Here is a 16,984-nt window from a genome sequence, read left to right on the forward strand (position 1 = left end):
TAATGGAGAGGGAAGAAAGACTCCCAACAATTTTAATAATCATTATCTAATAGGACACCTCTTACTATAAAAGTAATAATACCGTATTATTTGTTCAGCAAAATGCCAGCAACATAGCAGCTGGGGGAAATTGAGCAATTAACAAAATAGATTTTAAAAAATCCCTGCCTTCATGCTTTCCTTCCACTATAATACCAAGATGACAGTGGTATTTTGGTAGACATACAGTAGTTAGAGAGTAAAGACTTTTAAAGATAGCTAACTTAACAGTTACTTCAAATATAAATTTACTAGTTAGCCATGAAATCATTCACATGAATAAAGTTAATTGTCAATAGGTAAGTTATGGAAAGAAAAGGTAACTCTCCAGGCCCCCCTGCACAACTGAAAAACAGCGTATGAATGGTATGCCAGCTGTTTAGAGGGGAAAGGCAGAGAGAGGCAGTCCCCGTCGGCCTGAGAAGGCAGACACTGGCTAAACAATAAGGTTCAGCAAGATCCTCACCAACTGTCTACTCTTAAGATTTGTCCAACAAAACTAATAACAACTTCTTAAGCATCAAAAAAGCATTGTCTAGTCAGTCGAATAACTGATACAATGATATTCATAGATGGGTCAGTTGTTCCCGGATGGTTAGCCAGGCAAACACAACTGCAGCTCCAATGTTGTCCCAGCCAACAGCAGGCAAACAAAGACTGAGAACAAAGGAGGAGTCACAAGGTCTGTCAATGTCTGTGAGAGCCAGGGAATGTTATTTTACCAGTGAATCCCATGCCTGCACAGCACAGCTTGGAAGATAACAAGGATTAAAAACCATATTAGAATATCCTATTATTCCTCTCTTCCTTCTTTCTTGAACAGAAGTATCTCCTGGAACTGTTACTCTAGTGAGAGAGCTAAGATGTGAGAGGACTGGGCAATGGTAACTGCCAGGATGAGTGTTCATGCCTAACAGCAGACCAGTAACTCTCAGTGTGGGAGCTGAAGACCACTGCATCAGAATCACTGGGGACCCTTAACTCAAATACAAATTGTGTACCCCGCCAGACCTACCAAAAGAGACTACAGGGAGATACAGCCAGAGCTTTAAAAAGCTTCCCAGGTGGCTCTTGCAAACACCAAAATTTAAGAAGCATTATGATTAACAGCCCCTCTCTCTTCTACTCTCTAAGATGTCAGTCTACACACTAGGAATAATGATAACCTGTCAATTAAGGCAAGGGGGGAAAGAAAGAAGAGAAAGATAGACTAACCATTCTACTGCCCTTTATTTCACTTAAGACCTAGTGAAGGGAACTCACGGAATAGGCCCTTCCTAATGATTTTCTCTAAAAAATTTTCATTTCGTGTATAAACCTGGCAAACTGAAGCAAACAGAAATTTACAAACCTACTAAAATAGGGTTGGCTAAAGTAGTATTCTAAGACATGCTCTTTCATTTGAGTAGATTTGTTTGATCTTATAATAAAAATAAAAGTATAATTAAGAAATAATTCTTAAAAGGGAAGTAACCTGAGAAAATTATTTCCACAAAAGTGAGCTCTATCTTGAGGCTCTAATATTCAATACAAGCATTTACTTTAATAGGAAAAAAAATATTCAAAAGCCTAGGTGAAAAAAAAAAGATTATTATAAGGAGATAGACTGCTAGAGTATCTGATTATCAGCAGCACAAGTGATAGATCTGGGACCACCCCAAAACTGGCTGTGAGACTTTGGGCAAGTTATTAAACTTCTGAGGGACATTCCCAACTTCAGCAAAATGGGTTTGACTCTATGAACTCTTAGGTTCCTTCTAGCTCTAGAATGCTTTTAGTTAGGCATGTTCTTTATAAGAGAATGATTGTGTGATCAGAATCACAGGCATCAATACGACAGATGTTAAAGTCAGCTTCCCTACCTGAGAAGACTAAGTGGCATCACTCCAGGGGATTCAGATGCAGGTACTGTCTCTGTGTCAGTGACTGGAGTGGTGGCAGTCGTGGTGTCCTCCAATGAGCTGCTCATAAAGGAAGTTGTGCTCGAGGCTGATGGGCTAGTGGTAACTGGGGTCTGTGCCTGCTGGGCTTGGTCACTTTCTTCAGCTTGTTGATCAATCTCTGTAAACCAACATAAATATTTTAAAAGTATTAAGGATTTGTTTCTTCACAAGTGACATGTGAATGGAAAACTTTAAGATTTAATTTGACAAGTTTCTAAATATATTTTGTAAGTACCATTTTCTATGAAATATTTTTTTAATATTCTTGCATATATACATCCTTGTATACACTACTATACCCATCGTTATGAACTCTACAAATAATAAGGTAATAAGCAATTACTCATTTTTTAGAAAAGTTTCTCTTAAAAACAAAAAATAGTCTCACTTTTGCTATAAGATTTGACTAGAGCTTCTCTAATGATATCTAATCACTAAAACTGTGTTTCCTTAGCACTCTGATTTTGATGCCTATCTTTAGTCTTCAAACATGCAAAGATGAAGACATATAAATACATATAATACATGTAAATATAATACAAATCTAGACAGAAACCTCATGCTCTAAACAGGAGCTTAAAAAATTAATTAAAACATCTAAGAGCTTACAAAGTATAAATTTTTTTCTTATCTGAAAGGGAGCTTACAAGTAAACCTAATATCAAGATAGCAGTGGGGCACCTGCAAGGTTCAGTCATTTAAGCGCCCAACTCTTGATTCAGGCACAGGGTTATGATCTTGGGGTCATGAGATCAAGCCCTGCCACTCGCTCTGTGCTCAGCAGGGAGTCTGCTTCCCCTCTCCTTCTGCCTTCTGGCTCCCCCTCCACTTGTTCTTTCTCTCTCTAAAATAAGGTCTTAAAAAAAAAAAAAAAGAAAAGAAGATAGCAGTTGCCACAAAGATAACTAATTCTATTAGGGTTGCCAAATGGCCACATACCTTCATAAACATGATCTTAATATGCCTATTCAAATACAACATGCACTTTTCTCTATTTACTGTCTAAGCTATGAAAGGAAGAAAGGGAGTAAGGGAAAAGGGAAGGAAGGAGGAAGAGGAAGGGAAGAAAGAAAAAAAGAACTTAAGTTTCATGAAGGCAAGGGACTTTGTTTTGTTTGGTGCTGGCTCCCCAGAACCAAGATAAGTACCTGGCACATATAGACAGACACTCAATAAACATTTACTGAATATATCTAATTTTTATCTCAGAATTCATATTATCCCCAAAGGTGAAAATAAAAGATAAAATAAGGGTTTTTTTTCCTACAATACAGAATCTATAAAAGTAGTACCTCAAAATGTCTCTGGGAAAATTATCAGAATAGTATATATTTTGAATCAGATCAATAAATATTTATGTATCTTTTGTGGCATAAGTTTTACAAAGTGTAATAAGAACAATTAAATTCTGTGATTGTGTAGGTTTAAGATAGAAAATTACAAGTAGACAGATAATCATTAATATAAAAGATACAAAAAAGAACTGTTTACCTTGCAAAAGAAAAACAATGTGAAAACTGCTCTGGCCAAAAAGTTTTTTATAAATCACTGATGGAATATATCATATCTGACATTGTAAACAATTTCAACAACACAAAAGGAAAAAAAAAACAGATAACATACCTTGTTTAATTTTGCCCCCAAACTGGTCTTCCAAGAGCCCATGGACAACTAATTTATAGATCATGGCTTGAGCTCGCTCCAGATCAGCTAATCCCAACGCTCTCTTGATGGGCGACCGCATGACTGCTCGCTTCACCATGTGTCGCATCAAGAACTGCAAGGCTGCACGCATCTCCACATCTTCATGAACAACTGGAGAGCTTGCACAGTCTGAGTTATGACCATTTTCCGCCAGAACTTTTGGTATCAGCAACAGCTCAGCATATTTACTACAGCCAAGAAGAGCACTAAGTGATTTCATAGCACCGAGGTAGAGATAGGACAGCTGGACTGCTCGGATTTCCGACTGGGCTATGTCATGGTTTTTGGATATGTGTTCGTGATTTTTTCTTTTTCCTTCTGTTATCTGATGTTGGGGTTCCACATTTGGCAGTGTTGGATCTAAAGAAAATGAAGCTATTTCGTTGTCTGATTTGGAGGCTGTGGTACCCTGACTTTTGACATCATCAGTTGTTAAGCCAGCTCGCATATCTAAAGCGGATTCACTCTCGGTTTTCTGATCAACATCCCCTTTCTCCTCAGACTCATGTCGGTGTTTCTTTTCATGTCGCTTGGTGCTCTGTTTGCCCGTGTCTTCATGAATACCAGTCAGATACGTGAGGTCCAGCAACACAGAAGCCGTCAGGCCTCGGAATCGCGCCACATCAAAAGGCAGTGGTTCACAGGGTTCCAGATTATACAATGGAGTATCACTAGGCGACCAAAAAGTTGGGAAGCTTTAATAAAGATCAGAATGACACAGGAAGAAGCAAGTGAGGGATAGACAGGAGGAAGGTACAGAAAATAATGTAAACAAAATAAGATGCATCATGTACACAATACAAAGAATAATTTACACAAACTAGAGAAATCATTACAGAGAAAAAAAATGAGTCTTTCATGAAAAAATAGGGAGATGTGATGATAAATGCAAAAGCAATGAGATGTGCATGTATTTTCAAATCAGAATATTCACTATACTATAATGTAAAAATTAGCAAAATTTCTAAAAAGAGTCAAACAGTAAATATTTTAGACCTTGCAGGCCACACAGTCTTCAAGGCAACTTTTCAACCCTGCCATCATAGTGTGAAAGCAGCCACTGAATACCTAAATGAATGGGTGTGGCTGTGTAACATTATTTACAAAAACAAGAGGTGGGCCAGATGTAGTTTGCCTATTCCTGATATAAGCTATTTGAAAAGTCTGTATAACAGATTTCGCTTATTATGTGCGTAATGCCTATAGTCTATTGAAGAGGTTCTAAGACTTTGTTTTCATTTTAAAATTACCTTGTAGTCTGCAATTAATGCTTCCAATTAAGCAAAAATATGATCACATATTTCCTGATACTTGCCAAGAATTTACTGAAGTTTTAAAAAAATGTTACAAATACATAAAATGTAAGAGCTTGGGCAAATACCTAATGTCTGGTGGCATAAATTTCTCATATTAACCTAAATCTTGGTTCTAGCTTAACCATCTTAAGCTTATTTTCCCTTTTCCTCATTTCCTTATTTATTTATTTATTTATTTATTTATTTTGCTTTATTGTATTTGCACTTTCTTAAGACATAATAAATCCTTTCTGAAACAAGGCGAAGAATAAAAGAAAAGGTAGATACTCATGTAACATTGTAAAGTTTTCACTGGTTTCTTACCTTGGTAGAGTGGGTGAATGTAAGTATAGGGTGAAACTTATATAAACCTTATGTATGTGTTAGTTTTCAGCTGAGAGAACAGCTATTGTTAGATTCTAAAAAAGTACTGCCTGCAACTAATATTTGAGAACCACTGTTTTAGATATTGTCCCATGTCATATTAAAACTATAGAACAATCACTTTGGGTAGTATAATGAATAGTTACATATTATTATTAATAAATCATTATTTTTAAATGCTGCAACTATGTAGAATTCATTAGATAGTGAGTCCCCTTAATGAAGAAACTTGACACATTTCTTTTGAAACATAAAGTTTCTATTTCACACAAATCCTATGTGATTGCAAACACATCTAAATGCTTTTAAGTATACAGTGTGTCAAATAAATGTAATTTCCCTATCTACCCAAAATATTGTACCCTGAGGGGACAGGAATATGTGCTTTAAAAAAAAAAAAAAAAGCAAGAGTACTTAATATCACAGTTAATCCAAAACTTAATTTTAGTCATTCAAATGTTCCTGCCTACATTCAAAGCCCACCTACACAAAATATAATTGACATATCTGCTGGCTGGCTTTTTTCTATCCCAGTGTGTAATGGAAATGATCAAAAAGCAAGCAGCCAAATGAAAAATAGATCCCAGTTAAACCTAAATTAATGAGCTTACCATTTCTTCACAAAACAAAACAAAACCCATATATCTTATAAACCACTAATATTCAAGGTAACATGGGTTTGAGATATATTCTTTTATGAAATCACAGTACTCATACCCAGCTGTGTGAAAAAAAAATATTTAAAAAATTGGCAGCTCACCTAAAATACATAGTTACTCACTGTCCATAGGCAGTGGCCCATTTCACCATTAAATACTTGTTTGCTAAAAGTGTAACTCAACAGATCATACCTGATGGTAATTTCTGCTTCATCCCATTGGACCTTGGCAGACGTGCTGCCCTCTTTGACCACTCCCAGCAGCGTGGCATGGCGCCCAGTTTGCTTGTGAACACACCGACCTCCAACTCTAAGACCAGCATCAACTCCTCCTATCACTGCCAGCACAGGCCACACCTCTATGCAAAGGGTCCTCAGCTGCGGCTCTGAGAGGTCAGCAAGGCCATGTCTATTATGTTTACCTTTCTCTTCCTCTTTGCTCTCCTTCTCCTCTCTCATTTCATTTTCCTCTCGGCTTTGCACCGAGCGGCTTTTCTTTAGCTTCTGACCTGACTCTTTAATACATATCTTAATTTTATGCAGCCTTTCCATCATTTTTTTGTTAATGCAGTAAGTCCAACGGTCTGTTCGGTGAAGGATACGGATAAGCTGAATAGTGGCCTCCGCCAGCACTGCTGCTACTGGACTACAAATAGGGTCTCCTGGAAGTAAGTCTCGTGGTGTGCCACGCATTTGCATATCACAAATTTTCACCTAGAAGGAAAAATACCAGCAAATGTTTGATATTAATAGTTCTCTAAGCTATAAGTCACTATAAATTCTAGCACATGTAATCCCATTTGAACTTGCGTTTGGTCTCCGAATACATGTATATTATACCACTGGCTGCTGATACGGAGTGAGCAAATATTAAAAATTTATTAAGTTAGTATGGTCCTCTGAAACAAGATGCTCTGTCATTTAAACTTCCTCCTACAGCCTGTATCAGAGCTATTGTGGCCACCCAGAAGATGGGTTTAGACCAAGCTCTAGGAGACTGATTCCATTTACTCCAAAAAAAAAAAAAAAAAGCTTACTCACTCTCATCCTTAAGGCAAGTCCTGAGCCCATCTTATACTGCTCAATGGGCATGAAGATAAAAGAATAATTCTAGATAATTGGGATATTTCCAATCTACACATTTCAAATAAGACCGTGAGGTTGAAAAAAGAGCAAGACTTTGGTTCAAATCTTAACTCTGCATAATCTTGGGAAATTATTTAATCTCACTAAACCTCAGCTCTTTCATCTGAAAAAAAATCGCAATATCTGTCTTTTATGATTATTTTAAAGATTAAATGAGACTATGTACATAAAGTGCTTATTACTACAGTGCCAGGTACACAGTAAAGTGTTCAAAAAGATGTTAATTACCATTAATATTGTTTTTACCAGAGACTGTGAAACTTATCAGAAAAGGCTTCTGATAAGAATAAATTGGGCAGAATAAATTGATTGATATATAGTCCAAGGCTGAATTAACTCCTTTAAGGTTCAGAGACGTTGGGGAGCAACAGGCTATCACTTTGAGTAGAATACGGCAGAGCCTCGTTTGGGCTGCGAGATTGTCACTGGGGAAAGGGATGACTGCAGGTACTGGGTTGTCTATTCACTTCATCTCCAGTTTTGTTTATTACTTACTCAAGAGGCAGTTTCCCTTTCTCATGAATGGCTAGCTTAAAATTATACCATCTTGGCAACTGTTTTTTTCTTGGCAATTTTTTTAAAAGATTTTATCTATTTATTGGACAGACAGAGATCACAAGTAGGCAGAGAGGCAGGCAGAGAGAGAGGGAGGGGGAAACAAGTTCCCTGCTGAGCAGAGAGCCCGATGGAGGGCTCGATCCCAGGACACTGAGATCATGACCTGAGCAGAAGGCAGAGGCTTTAACCCACTGAGCCACCCAGACGCCCCTTTCTTGGCAATTGTTAAAACATATTAAAACCATACAATAAAAGGTGACTTTCATGGTTAGGACTGATCAAATCCAGCACTTTCATTATAGAAATATGACAGTGTGAAAACTTTCTTAACAAAATAACTAGAAATTCTGGAGACAAGAGCTAGGCTATACTACATCCTCAAATGAAAGGACGGTAGAAAACAAATCCACCCATCAGCACATTTCTCTGTGGGAGACCACAGAGAAATCAGTCTCTGCCTGGGTGTTAGAAGAGGAGAACAAAAAAGTTTTTAGTGAGAGGGTATCTCTTTAATACTATCCTCCTGAAGGTTTAGGGTTCAAATTTACACCATCTATAAGGTATAAGGACCCCCTCAGCTGAATGAACCTCAGGTTCCCCATCACAACTAGAACTTCTATTATTCAGCTAATGGTATCTGATTATATTCAAGATGATTTCTAGATCTCCTATATGCACAACTGCCAGTGAACCATATTATGCCTAAACTGTTTCCTATAATTCCTATAACTGAAAGGGATTATTACATTCAAATCGCCAGATATCAAATAGGGCCTTAATGAAAAATAAAGGTACTTTCTAAAAGTAACCTATCTTTCCAGGAGAGCAAATTACCTGAGCAGGTAATTTGTAGAAATAGCAGGTAGTAGAAATAGCTTATTCTATTTATAAATTATCAGATCCTAACAAATACTAATAAAAAAAGACAAATATTCTTTACACTTAAGTACAAAGGTATGAGATTTCATTACCTTTTCCCCTGGGTTGCTACTATAGAACATTACACATGGGTACAACTCTGCTGCATCCACATCTTCAAAAGCTAATTTGGGTTCCTATAGAGTGGCAGAAATGATAAAAAGAAATAAGAATTTTTTTTAATGTACAACAACCAATCACATTAAGATTCAAAGCTTTTATGAGACACAACACAATTTACAAGAACAAATCTCAAATAACACTGCTAACCAAGAAAATCCCACAAGTAACAAATGATCCTGATTTGTTCATCTGCTTCAAAAATCTTAACTGGGATTTTATCATCTTTCTGTTGTTTGGTGAAAGAACCAAAAGGTAATAGAGTAAAAGCAGAGAAGAGTGGGTAATTTATAACCTGGGTAACCAGCACTTAAATAATTGAGTTGAGTATAAATAAAAACATGAAAACATATATAGCTTGTGAATGAGTTTCAGTACCTCTCCATTTTTCCCAAAGGAAATGGTCCTGGCTTCCATGTCCAGCACACAGGTAATGAAATCTCCTTGAGTAAAGCTGGATAATGTCAGAGTCTGTTCTCCATTGTGATAAAGGTTACCACTGTAGGCCCGGTAGAGCCACATATCCGAGGTAGTACGGTGATTAAAGTCATGTACTGGCCAGCGAGAAACTCCAACACATGTGCCTTCATTACCTCTGTTTTCCTTCACAATGTAAAACTACAATAAAATGAAAGTGGTAATGATCACTAATATCTAAAAAACTTGTTTATATACTATTAACTGCATAAACCAATACTAGGGAATATGTTCATAAACAACACTGATGCATTTATGGGAATATGCTAAATTTATTTCCAGCCTAAGTGAAAATAACATACAAATCAAAGCTTCATCATTTTATAACAATTTAGACAGAAATTAAATTTTTACCTGTAGAACATTTAGAGTAACCTTTGAGTACTTATTTAAATAATTTTAGTTTATATTTCAATTATGAAGCCGAAGAGGTATGTCCAGTCCAGAAAATCATTAATGGAAAGCTTCAGTTCTTTACATTCAAATTTTCTAACTACTCTTTTATGCATATTTCCGTGCAGAGAAGAGTTAATACAGCAGGCCTGAAAGTGCCCCCTCCTTTTTTTCTTTGGACAGGGAGAGTAGGGTGGGGAGGGGCAGAGGGAAAGGTAAAGAAAGTTAGAGAAAGAATCTTAAGCAGGCTCCACACTCAGTATGGAACCCAACATGGGGCTTGATCTCACAACCCTATGATCATGACCTGAGCCAAAATCAAGAGTCAGATGCTTAACCAACTGAGCCACCCAGGTGCCCCAAGGCTCCTACCTTTAAAAAGCCCTGCTTGTAACACTGGCCCTTGGCTAGTCTGGGAATTCAACTGGTAAACAGTTTCCTACACTGATATAAAACTTTCCCTAAGTGATAAGGGTAGCTCACCAGGCATACAGTGTTTGAACAATGCAGTTTATGCTGAATCCTTGCTTTCCTCCTGGCAGTCTGGAATTTTGGTACATGCGAGGCAGAGCACACATTCATGATGAGCCCCCAGTAAAAATCTCGGCTGTGAAGTCTCTAATGGGCTTCCCTAACACTGCACATATGCTGCTGTGCTTTGTTGCTGGGAAAGAGCATATTCCATGTGAGCCCTTACAGGAGGGAGAAAACATAAAAAGCATGCACATGGATTCCTCCAGATTCTACCTTTGTCTTTTTCTCTTTTATCCAGCTTTGAGTCCTTAGTGGATGGTTATAATAAATCTTAGTCGTGGGGCGCCTGGGTGGCTCAGTGGGTTAAAGCCTCTGCCTTCGGCTCAAGTCATCGGGTTCTCTGCTCAGCAGGGAGCCTGCTTCCCTTCCTCTCTCTCTCTCTCTCTCTCTCTCTCTCTCTCTCTCTCTCTGCCTGCCTCTCTGCCTATTTGTGATCTCTGTCAAATAAATAATAAAATCTTTAAAAAAAAAATCTTAGTTGTAAGTACAACTATATGCTGAGTCCTAGGAGTTCTTTTACCAAATCTTTGAATATAGGGGTGATTATGGGGACTCTTGACACAGTGGTGGCAACAAGAAGAGTCATTAGAACTTACTCATTAAAATATAGTTACAGCATTATTTGGAGAAAAGAGAGCCCCCAGAGTCTGGTGGCTATGGAGTTACATGTGTTATGAAACAGCAGGTGAATTACTATCTGTTCAGAGAGATAAAATTACCTACGGAACTCAAAAATAAGAGATCCAACCATAAAAGAGTTAGCTCACTGGCTCCCGTGACTGCTTTTGGCCTTGTTAAAGTGAGGGGAAAAAAAAAAAAGCAGTCAGGGTAAAATTTGTGATGTTCTCTCTTACGGGAGGGAAAATAATGGGCCCCTATAAATGGGCTTTGGATAGGCCAAAGAATAAAAATTCATTTCTAATTGTTTCTCCTCTGAGTGGGAGGGCAAAGAGTTCAAATTTCCCTGAAGGTGAATTGAGGGTAGACCAAAAATATTAGAAGTGTGTGTTGGTCTTTCCTCCAAGTAAGAGGATAAAAGTTAATCAGTTCCCAGAGCTGGAACAAAGCTGAAGAGAAGAGAAGAGAAGAGAAGAGAAGAGAAGAGAAGAGAAGAGAAGAGAAGAAGAAAGGAAAAGAAAAAGAAAAAGGAAAAGGAAAAGGAAAAGGAAAAGAAAAAGAAAAAGAAAAAGAAAAAGAAAAAGAAAAAGAAAAAGAAAAAGGGGAGGAGGAAGAAGAACGGGGAAGGGGAAGGGAGGGGAAGGAAGGGGAGAGGAAAAGAGGGGAGAGGAGAGGAGAAGGGGAAGGGAAAGGGAAGAGAAGGGAAAGCGAAAAAGGGAAGGGAAGGGAAAGGAAAGGGGAAAGAGGTGAGAGGAAAGAGAAAGGAAAGGAAACAAAGAAAACAAAAACACCTCTCCAGTTATTTTCTTTAGACTAGATACTTCCACTGCTGTAGCAGTGCCCTTGACCCATCCAATTACCCTAAACTTACTGCTAAGACTTTGAGAAAACTTGACATCTGATAGGGAAAAGTTTTACATTTAAAATTTTTAAATTAAGAATAAAACAACTTCATTTTGTGGTACTCCATCTAGATGTATGATAACATTTGATGTAAAATGTTATAGGCTTATAACTTCATAAATGCTAAGGGATCATCCTGATCAGTGAAAGCTAGAAAGGAAAAATTGTTAGGGAGACACAACTTCCTTGTTTTTTGCCACCAGTTGGTAAATTTAAACTCTTTTGAGTATCAGAAACAAAATAAGTTTCCATAACTGATAATTTTTTTATATGATTTTTGCTTAATGGAGCCTTTGAAAAAAGGGAGACAACATATGAAGAGTGATTAGATAATCTCCAGAGATTCACAGATATATTTGCAGAGTTTTAAAAAGTAGTTTTCACTTGCCATTGAGTTCATCGTAAAATCTGATGTCTGACTCTCAGAGGCTAATGATTTTCTAACCTAAAGTGCATATTTCTGACTGGCTAAATTTGGACTTGAAGACTGACAAGGCCAACAAGAGCCTTTCAGAAAAACCTTGCTTGTCACCTGGACTTGAAACACAGCAGTTTGGTCTGACAATTTCTAGGCTTCAATGCTGCCAAAAAAACTTGTTAGCTTTTTAGAATTCCGAATTTACAGATTCTAATTGCCCGGACCTGACTCTAAGCTGAAATGCAATACTGTCTGCCATGGGCTATTTCAACCCAACATGAGCTGTGCTCAATTCAAAAGCAGGAACTGGCCCAAAGAACAAAACTCATATTCTGGGACTGTCACAGATTTAGGACTCCTCTGTGGGGCCACAAACTCTGAAAACATCATAGATTCTGGCTGGACTGTCTGGGTCACTTGCAGATGCCTCTAGGAAACGGCTTGTTCTTTGATGGAACCATCAAAATTTGAGCTAACTAGCTCTGTTTTTTTGACACAGAAACTGATTTCACTACTCTAAGTTGTATTTCCTGCTGAAAGCTGTAGTTGGAGGAAGGCATACCAGAGGAGTACGACTTTGCCATCCACTCTTAATCGGCTGGACCTTCGACCTCTCCTTGCGGACATCGCACTGGTGTTGGCTTATGTTCAGCTTTTTGGATTACTTGCAGTTTGCAGTAACATACTGATAGTTTGACTCTACATGTCTCATCTTTTTTTTTATATACACATCTTAGTAAGGCCTTTTATTAAAAGAAGTTCTTCCAGAAAGAGATTGATCTTTTCTAGGCTCCTCACTAGATAAATGATTAAGATAGAATTGAGGTTTTTAAACCTTTAGAAAAATTTTAGATTCTCAAAGGGAAAGGAGGTGTTTATGCTAAATGATATTGTTGTATAAAACAGTCTACGCACAATGAGCAACCCTTATCAGTTAGGGAAAGTTTCTATTGGTGAAGGAAACTGTTTACCAGTCTAGTTCCAAATTTCAGCCAGGGACCAACATTGCAAGCAGGCCTTTCTAAGGAACTGGCCCAAAGAACAAAACTCAAATTCTGGGACTGTTGCAGATTTAGGACTCCTCTGTGGGACCACAAACTCTGAAAACATCATAGATTCTGGCTGGACTGTATGGGTCACTTGTGGATGCCCCTAGGAAAGGGCTTGTTCTTTGATGGAACCATCGAAATTGGAGCTAACTGGATATAACTGCTATATTAATTCCTTTTTGGCACAGTCCATCCCCTTGGCTCTTGGCCCTAATCTCTTTACAGTAAAATTGTACAACAATACCTTTTAGTATAAATGCCTCCTTTCCCTCTGGGAATCTAAAATTTTTGTGTGTATCAGGCAGAGGGTATGTGACCAGGACCCATATAAAAATCTTGGGTACTGAGTCTCTCATGGGCTTTCCTAAGCAGAAACATCACACAGATTACTGTATTTTCATGGCTGAGTATGATCTCTGTGACCCCCTCATAAAAGGGATTATCATAATTTCTTCTGTTCAGTTAGAAAATTTTTGAGATAACTTGAGAAGAATTTACAGGAGAGTTACAAAAATAATTGAGTTCTTGTATACATTCATTCAGTTCCATTTATGTTAACATCTTACATAATGATAAAACATTTACATACAGTGTATTTTTTTTTTTTTTAAGTAGGCTCCACACCCAACAGGGGGCTTGAACTCATGACCCTGAGAGCAAGAGTCACATGCTCTACTGACTGAGACAACCAAGTGCCCCTACATATGATTTTTTAAAAAGTTTTTGATACATTATTTTGTAAGAACCTGGGGAGAAAAGGACCAAAAGACAAAATGTTAAAAACTACTTAGAATTCTACATACCTTCCACTGATAGCATCCAGAAGTTACTCCAGTTGATGCCAATCCATACCCTTTACCTCCACTGCCATGAGTTAAAATCTGTCCATTCTCCACTAGGCAACACTGAGCTTTCTCTGGGTCAAATGATACTTCTTGTATAGGAAGATTCTCATCTTCTTCCTCCAACTCTCCCTGCTTCTACCAAAAAGGAACCTTGGTCAGTACTTTGGGATAATCCAGATCTCAGTTAATACACATTCAAAGACTCCTTAGTTTGAGTCCACAAATATTTATTAATGTACCAGGTACTGTGCAGGCAATGGGAACATAATGATAAATACAGCATGGTCTCTTCATAAAGCTTACAGTCCAATTAGGGGCCAGAGAAAGAAATAATACCACTTTTGTGAGAGAATAACAGAAGTTACACGACGAGTATATCAGAAACATAAAGGGTGTAAGTGTCTAAACATGCACAGGAAGGATAAGGAAAGTATTCAAAAGAGGATGACTTCTGAGCTGAGTCGTAAATAATAAGAAGGGATTCAGCAGCTGATCAAAGAAAAGAAAGGCATTTAGGGCAGTATGTAGAGCATTGTGCCAAGGCATGGAGGTACAACAGAGTTCAGTGATTTATAGTAATTGCAAGCAGTGTGGGATGTATGGAGGATGAGACTGGCAGAAAAGGAGGATAGAAAGAGAAAAAGGAACAAAATCATGGAAGGCCCTGAATGCCATTTAAAGTTTGGACATTACAGACAATAGGGAATGCTTACACAAATTTATATAGAGGACCTCTAATCAGATCAGTGTTTTATAAACATTGTTTTACCAGGGGTATACAGGATGAAGGCTGAGAGATCGACTGGATGATTACTGCAAGAGTTCAGGTAAAAAACAGTGAGGACTTCAATTTATTATTCATTCATGAGTATTTATTAAGCATCTACTATGTACCAGACACTCTACCAGGTCCTAAATGTTCAGCAGTATATTAGATATATAACGTTTCTGCTCTCACAGAACTTTTTTTTTTTTTTAAGAATTTTATTTATTTATTTGACAGACAGAGATGAGAAGTAGGCAGAGAGAGAGGGGGAAGCAGGCTCCCTGCTAAGCAGAGAGCCCAATGCGGGGATCAATCCCAGGACCCTGAGATCATGACCTGAGCCGAAGGCAGAGGCTTAACCCACTGAGCCACCCAGGTTGCCCCAGAACTTTTATATATGTATATATAAGCACTTATATATACATATATAAAGTATATACGTTACATATTTATAAAAATATATATAATAATAAAAACATATATATGTAGATAGAACTATCCAGAAATTTTATTTTAGAAGGTAGAAACAGAAGATACATTAACAAAAAAAAAATCAGGTATGTGCTATGTCCAAATTAAAGCAAATGATGTAACAGAGTATGTGACAACTAACTCTAGATTGAGGATCAGGAAAGGGCACTCTGAAGAAGTGATTAATTAAGTTAAAACCTGAATACTAAGAAGTTGATGTCTGAAAAACCTATCTGAAGGGAAGTCTTCTGGGTAGAAAGTGGCATGAAAGAAGTAAGAAACTCAGTGTGTTCAACAAACAGGAAGAAGGCAAGTTGTTCTAAGCATAGTGAGCAAAGTGGAGACCAAGTAGTTCTAGACTTTATCCCCAAAATGATGAGAAACCATTGGAGGGTTTTAAGCATGGGACCAACATGATATGATTTACAATTTAAAAGATCACTCTGAATCCCACTCAGAGAATGGACTACAGGGAATTAACACTGAAAAAAGAAAGACCATTTAGGAGACTCTTGCATAGTCCACACCAGAGATGACAGTGGCTTGTAATAGGCTGATGGCAGAAGAACTGAGAAGGTGGGCAATTCAAGTTCTATTTTACAGAAGAAACAACAGGACTTGGAGATTGTATGAATGTAGAAAATGGGGGATGGAGAGTGGTGATAGAGAAAAATCAATGATGACTCCTAGGGTTTTTAGTCAAGTCACTAACAAGGAAGATAGTAAAGCTGGGGAAGAAACAGGATGTGATAACTAAAAATGCTATTAAATAGGAGATGCCTACTAGATATGTGGTAAGGCAAGTAGAACGTGAGTATGTAAGTCTAGAATTCCAGGAAAATGTTAGAAATGGAATTAAAAATTTGGGAAGCAACAGTATACGGGTCTGGGTAAGGTTTTGTTGGGTAAAGGAAAGAGAACGGGGATGATGGTTGAAAAAAGAAGGGGTCTTGGAACCAAGCCTTGGGATATTCCAACACTTAAACAGAAGAGGAAGAACCAATAACAGAGAATGAGAAAAAACCATTGTACTGAGATAGAAGAAAAACCACACAAAGTGTGGACTCATGAAAACCAAGAGAAAGATTAAAGGAGCTATATAAATGAATTTAAGAATGATTTAGGAAGTAAAATCAGTGATGCCTACTGACTACATAGATGGGGTGACATTAGGAGAGTCAGAATTCCCAAGAACACAGGTTAGGAATGCTATGTGAATGGTGGTGCCACCAATTAAAAAATGGGACAGGGAGAAAAGTAAAAAAGTTTGATGGGGAGACACCTGGACTGGCATTTAAGTTTAGAAGGCACTGCATATAGGTGAAAATGGTTCCAGGTATATTCCAAACTACTGGAAAATATAAGACTAGAACTCTTAAAAGCAACAGAGTTTGGGATGGAGGGAAGGAGAACGTGGCACCAAAGAAGAAATGCCACTAGAGGAAACCAAGGATTGGCAGAGGAATGGAGATGTAGGAGAAGCCAGTATTTTGAAAACAACAGAAGGCTATTGTTTCCTGAGATCAAGTAAGATGTGGACAAAAAACTGCATCCTACATTTAGCAATTAGCACTTACTTTTGTCATTTAATTTCAGTGCTCTGATGGAAGATCAACAATCGAATTGAAGAATAATGAGAACTAAGGAGTGGTTTATAAAAATGTATGTAATTACTCTTCTGAGAAGCTTAGCAATGAAGGACAAGTGAGAAGATGGGTAAAAAAAGGATTTAGGGGAGGGCAGGA

At 37.7% G+C, this 16,984-nt stretch overlaps 1 protein-coding gene across 7 annotated transcripts in view; it reads right to left on the reverse strand.

The window, feature by feature from the left end:
- The window catches only part of LOC111153329 (HECT and RLD domain containing E3 ubiquitin protein ligase family member 1), a 169,107-nt gene that overhangs the window by 53,153 nt on the left and 98,970 nt on the right, over nucleotides 1-16,984 (reverse strand). For 5 of the 7 annotated variants that reach the window (XM_022512300.1, XM_022512298.1, XM_022512296.1 and 2 more), the window contains exons 34-39: nucleotides 13,961-14,137; nucleotides 9,144-9,383; nucleotides 8,699-8,782; nucleotides 6,217-6,737; nucleotides 3,606-4,381; nucleotides 1,902-2,100 (exon numbers count right to left, since the gene is read on the reverse strand). In XM_022512300.1, coding sequence (XP_022368008.1) covers nucleotides 1,902-2,100; nucleotides 3,606-4,381; nucleotides 6,217-6,737; nucleotides 8,699-8,782; nucleotides 9,144-9,383; nucleotides 13,961-14,137 — 1,997 coding nt within the window. The remainder of the gene's footprint in view (nucleotides 1-1,901; nucleotides 2,101-3,605; nucleotides 4,382-6,216; nucleotides 6,738-8,698; nucleotides 8,783-9,143; nucleotides 9,384-13,960; nucleotides 14,138-16,984) is intronic. The other 2 variants (XM_022512295.1, XM_022512297.1) reach the window with 2 other exon arrangements.

This window comes from Enhydra lutris, unplaced genomic scaffold (assembly GCF_002288905.1).
Source record: "Enhydra lutris kenyoni isolate GAN:26980312 unplaced genomic scaffold, ASM228890v2 scaffoldscaffold31, whole genome shotgun sequence".
Classification (NCBI taxonomy): Eukaryota; Metazoa; Chordata; class Mammalia; order Carnivora; family Mustelidae; genus Enhydra; species Enhydra lutris.